The 9,677-nt window shown below is 42.0% G+C and overlaps 1 protein-coding gene across 3 annotated transcripts in view; it reads left to right on the top strand.

Moving 5' to 3' along the window:
• The first annotated feature begins 2,813 nt into the window (after positions 1-2,813).
• USP30 (ubiquitin specific peptidase 30) overlaps positions 2,814-9,677 on the top strand; it is a 28,510-nt gene continuing 21,646 nt past the window's right edge. For 2 of the 3 annotated variants that reach the window (XM_008569788.1, XM_008569789.1), the window contains exons 1-3: positions 2,832-2,899; positions 5,850-5,959; positions 7,324-7,506. In XM_008569788.1, coding sequence (XP_008568010.1) covers positions 2,844-2,899; positions 5,850-5,959; positions 7,324-7,506 — 349 coding nt within the window. In that variant the 5' untranslated portion in view covers positions 2,832-2,843. Of the gene's footprint in view, positions 2,900-5,849; positions 5,960-7,323; positions 7,507-9,677 lie in introns of all 3 variants that reach the window. The other variant, XM_008569790.1, reaches the window with a different exon arrangement.

Raw genomic sequence — 9,677 nt, 5'->3', positions numbered from 1 at the left:
AAAGAATTAACATCCAGAATATATAGACACACAATTGGATTCTAGATCTTTCTTGTGGCTTTGTCTAACAGTGGGGTTGCGATTTCTGAAGTCTTTCTTCTGAGAACTGGAGTAAGGGGTGGGGAGGCCAGAAGAGGGAGTGAACAAGGTATCCAGAGCTAGACTTCAACTCTTTGTACAGGTCACTCTCTCCTCTGAAGTCATGGAGAAGACCTTTGAACCACATTTGAGTTTGAAATTTAAAAATACACAGGATGGTAATTTAAATATTGAAATGAGATAGATCTCTGAAAGTAGCTGCCACATTCTGTTTTTAAAGGACCTACTCCTTGGCATGGAAAGGGGAGGTACAGTTTAATATCAATGGAGCAATTTGAAAAATTCCACTTCAAGTTTTATCCCAAGCAGTTGAGGCTCCTAATAAACCATTTACTTGAAACTAATCTCAGCAGCTGAAAGATCTCTAATGCTCTAACTGGTGACCATGTTATCTTTCAAGGCGCAACAAACACTTGATCTGCCTGATTGATGTCAGAGTGGGCCCTTTAGTTCCCTGCTGCAGCAGCATCATAATAAATAAGCAATACATCCTTATTTACAAGAACTTATATGAGACAATGACAGCCACACACCCCTATTGTTTAGAGAAGTAGTGAGAGCTAAGTGGCAGGAGAAATTCTTAACTTCATCAAATGTGTACACTACTGTTATCATTCATGCAGCTATCAGAAGAATTAAATGAGATAAGGCATGTAATATGCTCAAAAATATTTGTGAATTGATTGACTCTGGATACTCTATAAATGCCAATTATTTGAAATAGTCTGTACTGCAGAGCCCTGAGCAGATTTGCCAATGGGAGTGGCAAGGTGAATACCCAGCAAGCTAAAGAGGCAGTTCTCAAAGTGCAGTCTTCAGCCTCCTTAAGGGTACCCAACACCCTTTCAGGGGGTTACTAAGGTCAAAACTATTTCCATAATACTAAGACATGATTTGCCTTTCCCACTCTCATTCACTCATTTGTATGCTGGAATTTTCCAGAGCCTACACGATGTGTGATGAGTTCACGGCTCTGAGATCTACTAGAATGTATATTTTGTCTTAAAAATTTCTCAGTTTTGATCAGTGGTTTCTACGAGTTGGAGATGGGTGAAGGGGTTGACTAAAAAGGGACGGCGTAATTTGGGGGCAGTGGTAATTCTATATTTTGATCGTGGGGTGGTTACATGACTGCCTGCGTTTGTCAAAACTCATAGAACTGTACACTAAAAATGGATGAATTTTACTGTGTGAATTATAACTCAATTTTTTTTTTCCTTTTTGTCTTTTTTACTGACCAGTAACGGGATCGCAACCCTTGGTGTCGCGCCCACACCGGGGACCGGCAATGGGATCGCAACCCTTGGTGTTGCTCCTGCACTTTGCTCAGCCAGTGAGAGGGAACCGGTCTCCACATGGGATCCGAACCCTCGGCAGGAGCGCCACCGCGCTCCCAAGCGGCGCACTCTCCAGTGCTCCACCGGGCTGGCCCTATAACTCAATTTTTAAAAACAAAAATTATTTCTCAATTTTAATTTCTAACAGGACAAACACAGTTAGATATACTCTACATAAATAAAAGCTCCTGATAATTATTAAGCAGACAAAGGGATCCTGATACCAAAAACTTTGAGAACCACTGAGCTAAGCATAGATTTCTTTACTAAAGTAGTTGCAATTACTCTGTCTGGAGTTGGGGAAAGTGATGAAAAGGGAGATCAAAATCTCTCTGGCCCTATAAACTCTTTAAACTGTGCTGTCCGCTATGATAGCCACTAGCCACATGTTGCTGTTGAGCACTTGGAAAGTGTGTAGTCCAAATTGAGATGTTCTTAGTATGAAAAAAGAATGTAAATTGTCTCATTAATAATTTTTATATAGAAATGACAATATTTTGGATATGTTGGGTTAAGTAAAACATATTGTCAAAATTAATTTCATCTCTTGCTTTTTACTTAATGTGGCGACTAGAAAATTTAAAATTACCTGTGCAGCTCCTGTTATATTTCTATCGGACGATGCTGTCCTGGAGACACATAGACTTGACTTACGATCTCAATTCCACCACCTAGTAGCTGTGTCAAGAGATTTACTACTTCTCTGAATTTCTTGGGTTTCCTGGGATGTAAAATGTGGGTAATGTTACAGTTGGTGCGAAGATTAAATGTGAATAATGCATGTGACGTACTTAGAAATGTACCAGGCCCCTAAGTAAACAATAAGCTGGGTGGTCATTATTATTAAAGACCTTGTTTTCTCTACTGATACCCTCAGAGATATTCCACATGCCTATTACAGGCCCTTCCTCTACGACTTATTTTCATTCTGACGACAATAATAATTAATGGTAGCAGAGGTCTGACCCCGCTTTTGGGTAGGGACTTCCCTCTCCACGCTGAAAAATTCAAATCATGACCCAGGGTCCCTCCTGTAAGTGGGACACCTGTATTTATGAATGGGGCCTAGGCAAAACCTGAAAACGAAGCGGCCCTGGGCCGCTGAGGCTCCCTTAGCAACCAACGACTGGGCACGTTGCTAACGTTGCTAAGGGGGAAAGAAAAACAAGGACGTGGTCCCTCGGCTATTACTCTCCGGAGACGGCTACTTCCGGTCCTCCGACGAGCGCGTCCGCCGGACTACCTTCCCCCGAGGAGTCGGCACTGTGGCCGCGGGTTCCGTTACCTAGGGAGCGTTCGGAACCCTCGGTCCCGCGGAGGCGGTAGCGGCGGGGTGGCGGCGGGCCTCCGGGGTGGCGGTGGCCCTCTGGCACGGCCGCGATGCTGAACTCCCGTGCCGAGGCGGTGATGACCGCGGCCGACAGGGCCATTCAGCGCTTCCTGCGGACCGGGGCGGCCGTCAGGTGAGCTTTGGGGGGCGGGGCGGCCGGAGAGTCCAGGTCTAGGGTCCCCAGCCCGGGCCTGTGACCGCCTTTTCACGCGATAGGCAAGGTCCCCGGGGCCTGAGTGGGCGCTCGGGAGGCTGCTGCGTCCTGCTGGGCTGGAGGCCCAGGCCCTGAGGCGGGAGGGGTGACTGGCCTCTCAGGGCCTTCAGTCCTTCGGCAACACCATTTATGTCGGCATTCTCCAATTCTGTCAGTACCGCCCCCTTACACACCGCCCGTGCCTCCCGCATCCTGTCATTGTCTCCAGGACTTCCAGGATCCCCAGTCTTGTCAAGGCCTCGAATTCTGTCAGTGCTGTACCCCCCTCCTCCCCCCAGTCCTCTCAGTGCCTCCTAGGCCTGTCAAGACCCCTCAGTCGTTTCAGGATACCCCCAGTCCTTCAGGGCCCCCCAGTCCTATCAGTTCCTGGACTTTCAGGAACTGGCAAACTTCCCCAAACTTGCCAAGCTCTCCATCCTGCCAGTTTTCATAATCTTATAAGTGCCCTGGGCCTGCAAGCCTTTTCCCATTTTGTCAGTACCCCTATTCCTGTCAGGACCCCCAGTTCTGCCAGAGATCCCCACTTCTGTCTGGGTACCCAATCTTAGTGTAAGTAAAGACCCCTTATCTTGCAAAGGCCCCTACACCAGTCGGGTCCCTTAACATGTTAAGGTTACTCAGTTGTGTTAAGGCCCTCCATTCCAGCTAGGACCCCTAATTATCTGGGTCCCCAATCCTGTTAAGGTCCCCATTTTCCTCCTCTTATTCACCCTCGCAAGGGCTCCAGGTTTCAGAGCTGAGCACCACATCCTCATTGCAGATCCCAAATGACTGACATCTGTTGCTCAGGTCTGCTTCCTCTGGAATTGGAGTAGGTCTAAAGAGTTTATGATGCCAGAGCTGGAAGTCCTCAATGGGTATCCTGTCCAGTACCCCCATTCCATAGATGGGAAATTGGCCTTGAGACAGTCTTGCCTGGGACCCCACAGCTGACCTGATAAAAGAGCTGGGAGGAGAAACCAGATCTCATGACCGCCAGGCTTCACTACTTTCCTCGTGATGTAGTTTTGCAGAGGAATGGAATTTCCAAAGTTGCCACTTGCCTCTGGGTTTTTTGTCCATGCCCTGCCAAGGATCTGGGCAAGTCCCTTCTCCCATGCCTTCGACACTCTGTCCTATAGTTTACGTCATGAACTTCGTGGTTTTAAGCACAGACTTGTGAGCCAGACAGATATAGGTTCAGAGCCATGCTCCCTGACTCGCTGTGACCAAGTTGGCCACGTCTCTGTTTCCTGGTCTATAAAAATGAAAATAATAGTAGAACTTACCTCCATGGGGTTGTTTTGAGGATGAGATAAAATTATCACAGTCCCTGGCATAGAATATGCACCCTTAAATATTAGTATTTGATTAGGGGATTTTAAAGCACTTGTAATATTCTTTAGCACTTCAAAGATAGTCCTTTTTAACCTTTGCAGGCACTTTGGTGAATACACATATTGTGTAAAAGTCAGCACAGTTATACATGAAGAAACCTCAAGAATAACTTTCACTAATGAACCTGAGATTATAATACTTAATAATTGTAGCAGCTAACACTTATTAAGTTCTTACTGTTTACCCTATGCATTTGCACTTATTTAATCATTTCAGCAACCCTGTGAGGTGGGTTTCGTGATCGTCCCCATTGTACAGACAAGGAAGCTGAGGTTAGAAGGTGAAATGATGACCTAGGAAATAGGAAAGCCAGAATTGGACCAGATTAATGTGATTCCACTTTCTTAACCAAGTTTTGTGCACATTCTATTGACTCTGTCTTAGAAGAACAAAGATTTATTTGAAATTCAGTTATCAGCTGTGATACTAGGAAAATGTTTATTGTTGTAAGACAGGGTCACTTTTATCGCCAGTGACTCTTGACTGAGCTAATGTTTACTGAGCTAAGATCAACACAATATTTATGTAGCCAAAATATTGGGAAAGGAATATATTACACACACACACACATATGTAACATATATACAGGTATATATAATACACATAGATATACACACATATATGGTTTGCCTTATTTGGTAGAAATACATAACTTTGTATAAAAACAGTGTTTTATATTGCTGGTGAAATTTCTTCATTCATAGTAAAAGAGTGATTTCAGTTTGCATGAAATTACAAAATCTTTAATTTTATAAATATTTAGAAGAACTTTTAACTATTGTTTAATATTCTAAGAGAGAAATCCATTTCTATATATTTCCTCCAGTATTCAATCATTCCCTAAATATTTTATCGAGAACCTACCACGTGCCAGGTGTGCTTCAGACACTTGGGATATGTCAGTGAGTAAAACAAAGATTCCTGCCCTCAGGGACTTCCCATTCCAGTTGAGGGAGACAGACAACAAACATAGTGAATAAATGAATTTTATGTTAAAAGGTGGTAAGTGCTAAGGTAAAAAGTAGAAAGTAAAACTTTTTTTTAAAACTGGGTAAAGGGGATCAGGAGTACAGGTTACAATAGTGTATTCAGGGCAGGCCTCTTTGAGAAGTGAAGGAAGGTGAAGGAGTGAGCCAAGCAGTGATTTGGGGGAAGAGCATTCCAGGCAGAGGGAGCATCATTGCAAAGGAGTGTTGGCTGGTGTAGCAGCCAGTCTGGTGGTAGAGTGAGAGGCAAAGTAGACGGAAAAGCACAGCTTTTCCTCTGAGTGACATTGGACTTTTGGAAGGTTGTGCTCTGACTTTGATGTTAAATCCTAATGTCTAAACATCTGATTTTCAAGATATAAACCTATTACTGTATATTACTTTAACTTAAAAGTTAGGGATTTGGTGGATTATTTTGACAAAATATTATTCTACTTAACCTATATCTGTATATCCACATATTGTGTTTGTGATGAGGGAGACAGTAAACTTATTTTCTTTTTTAGGTATAAAGTCATGAAGAACTGGGGAGTCATAGGTGGGATTGCCGCTGCTCTTGCAGCAGGAATATATGTTATTTGGGGTCCTCTTACAGAAAGAAAGAAGCGTAGAAAAGGTAAGAATGAGGTCACTTCATCATGGTCTTTAGACTTGACTCAAAACCCTGTTACCTGGAAGTAGTATAAAAAAGGCATGGGAGTGAATCATTTTTTGTTCTCTTGTATCTTTAAAATGCGGACTTCAGTTTTTGAAACAGTATTTTTACATTGACTCATTATTTTACACCATGTAGTAAAAAGATTTCTCTTTTAGCCACTCTCCAGACTTGAGTTAGGCATGCTTTGTAATGAAAAATTTCAAGTGGCTTAATTGTCTAAGTGATCTCATTAATATAGCAATTGTGTTTTTCAGTAGTACAACTGACTAATTATGTCATGCATTTTTGGTTTCTCTGACAAGCTGCAAGTAACTAGTAAAAGTTTCAAGTGAGTTTCTGTATTAATAAAAAATCTATTTCCTTATTTTTAAAAATGCCTTCTTTTATAAATGTTGCTGTACTTAACATTGATTAAAATTTAGCAAAGAAAGGAAGAAACAGATAAAGTTGCAAAATTTGGGGCTGGCCAGGTAGCTCTGTTGGTTAGAGTGTGGCCAAAGGTCAAGAGTTCAGATCCTGATACCAGACAGCTGCCAAAAAATAAAAATAAAAAAGTAGCAAAATTTGATCATTGTTAAATCTGGGGATGGTTGTGATTTGGTTGATTATACATTCTCTCCTCTTTTGTGCGTGTTTGAGAACTTTTATAATAAAAAGTTTTTTAAAAAGATTTTCAGCAGAAGAGGGAAGTATGTCATATTTTGTTGATCTCTTTGCAAAAAGACTTATCAACATTGGTATAGTGTTGTCTTTCCCAGTGATTGTTCAGATAAGAACAATATCATTGTTCTGAGGGAGCAACACAGAACAATTGTTTTCTTTTTTTTTTTTGTCCTTTTTGAGACCTGCCGCACCACGCTCAGCCAGTGAGCGCACTGGCCGGCCATCCCTATATAGGATCCGAACCCGTGGCGGGGGCGCTGCTGTGCTCCCAGTGCCGCACTCCACGGGCTCGGCCCCAGAACAATTGTTTTCTCCTGTTCTGAGAAACATCGCTTTCCTATTAAAGAAGAGAGAGAGCAAGCAAAAGAATGAGGAATTTAATATGAGCCAAGCTGTGCCAGATACTGTGATGGATTTCAAAAACAACACATGATGGGGACCTGTCCTTCTGTCGCTTACAGTCTGCAGGAGCAGTACTAGGACCAGGCATTGGCACAGACAGTCTACTTGGCTCCCAAATTTCTGTGGATAAGGAACTGCTGTCAATGGGATTACAAATATAAGGCTACAGTACAGAAACTCTGGGTCCCAAATGGAAGAGAAAAGAGAGTTGGTCAAATGTGATGTGCTGTTCTCTTCTTCCCCCCACTTCTTTTTAGGGCTTGTGCCTGGCCTTGTCAATTTAGGGAACACCTGCTTCATGAACTCTCTGCTTCAAGGCTTGTCTGCCTGCCCTGCTTTCATCAAATGGCTGGAAGAATTCACCACTCAGTACACCAGGGATCAGAAGGAGCCCCCTCCAAACCAGTATTTATCCTTAACACTGTTGCACCTCCTGAAAGGTATCTAGTTGGGAATTTAAAGGGGATTATGTGCATTTTCAAAGAAGAAGCCCAGGTGACAGGCAAAGGGTTAATAGCCTTATTCAGAAAAAGATCATATAAATGGTTATGGGAAAAAAACACTAAGAGCCCAAAAGATAAAAATAGTTATGTTTTTAAAATCAAAGACAGGGCTATTTATTTTAAAAATTGTTAGTTTAGGGCCAGCCCCGTGGCTCACTTGGGAGAGTGCGGTGCTGGTAGCGCCGAGGCCGTGGGTTCGGATCCTGTATAGGGATGGCCGGTGCGCTCACTGGCTGAGCGTGGTGTAGACCACACCATGCCGACGGTTGCAATCCCCTTACTGGTCAAAATAAATAAATAAATAAATAAATACAAATCTTAAAAAAACATTGTTAGTTTAATAGCTTTTTAAGGAAGGAAAATTTCACTACCACATAAACATTTTGATTGTAAGAAGTACTCTGGTTTCCAAACTTTTTACTTTAATAAGTAAAAAAAAAAAAAAAAAAAGGCCTTAGCCTAGGAAATAAAGTAATTCACAAAAATAGTAATACAGATTGCTAACAAACACTCAAATGTTCAACTTGACCATCATCAAACAAATATAAATAAAATAATAGTGCCATTTTTTTTGCCTATCAACAAAGATTAAAATACAAATTTACAGTCCTCGCCAGCTGTTGGACAGTATGTCTGTACACTGCTGGTGAGGGTATAACTTAGTGTAACCTTTCTGGAAAGCAGTTTGGAACTACACAGTAAGAGCTTGCAAGATGTTCAGTACCATTTGACCTAGTAATTCCATGACCAAGAGTCCTTATGGAAATAGTTAGAAATGTGGACAATGATTAAATTAGCCTGGAGAATGGAGCCCTAAGAACAAACATGTTCAGGAATGGCTGGATACTGGCCCCCCACTTGGAGAATTGGCTTGGTAAAGGTTTGAAGATATCACCTATCCAACTTTGTTTTTATTTTTTTTTAATTTTTTTTTTTGAGACCGGCTGCACCGCGCTTAGCCAGTGAGTGCTGTGAGCACATGGGTCATCCCTATATAGGATCCGAACCCGTGGTGGGAGCGCTGCTGCGCTCCTAGCACCGCACTCTCCCGAGTGTGCCACGGGCTCGGCCCCCAACTTTGTTTTTAAATCAACTTTTTTTGTCTGTAGAACTGTTTTTTCCCCCCATAACATCTGTTAACATCCCATGGAGATTATACAGAACATGATGTATGCACAAAGATCTCTAATACCTAATTATAATGGCAAAAGAAAAAGGAAGAATGAATGTGGATATCCAACAGTAGAATGATTAAGTAGTCAATGGCATATGGCCATTAATCATTTTCATGAAGTTTTTTTTTTTTTTTAAATTTGGGAGAGGACATAGGCTATAATATTAAGTTTAAAAGAGCAGGCTACAAAATGCGATATAATTTGACTTCAGCAAGGTAAAAACTTCCATAGATAAAATCTGGACAAAAAAGGCCAAAATGTTAGTGGTGGCCATTTTGGTGGTATGCAGTTATTGATAGTTTAAAAAAAAATTTTTTTTTTAATTGTATTTCTGCTTTCAACAGTAAGCATATATTACTCTCACAGTCAGAAAAAAAATAGCTTTAAAAACCACCCAGCTAAAGATTGCTTTTCTGAGGTATTTTCCCATGTGATCTCTGCTTGACACAGAAATCTTCATGAAGCAAGTCTGCTCTTCTGGATAAGAGGTGATTTGAGAATAATTTCTTTTACTGCCTTGTTAAAAACAAAAAACCATTTAAGACTATGTGACAAGCTGAAATGTCCACATGAGGTGTCATAATACAAGTTTAGGAGTTGTCTTAACATGACCTCAGCACTTCCCTCTCTTTGTTCACACACGCGACCCAGTGCTGGAAGCAAACCCTTCCTTGCTGCCACACCTAGAATATATGCTCTCTTCTCTGCTGCTGCCTTTCAGTGTCTCTTACTATGAAATAATCTCTTACTTTTTAGGAATAATTTTTAATTACACAAGTAGTGTATGAGTAAATTCTTGTAAAAAATTACATTACAGGGCCGGCCCGGTGGCACACTGCTACAGTGCGCCGCTTGGGAGCGCAGTGGCGCTCCCGCCGAGGGTTCGGATCCCACATACAGACCGGCGGCTCACTGGCTGAGCGAGGTATGGGC

The sequence above is a fragment of the Galeopterus variegatus genome, unplaced genomic scaffold (genome assembly GCF_000696425.1).
Source record: "Galeopterus variegatus unplaced genomic scaffold, G_variegatus-3.0.2 Scaffold529, whole genome shotgun sequence".
NCBI lineage: Eukaryota > Metazoa > Chordata > Mammalia > Dermoptera > Cynocephalidae > Galeopterus > Galeopterus variegatus.
Note: the sequence above shows the minus strand (reverse complement) of the source record. Positions and strands in the feature narration are given on the sequence as shown.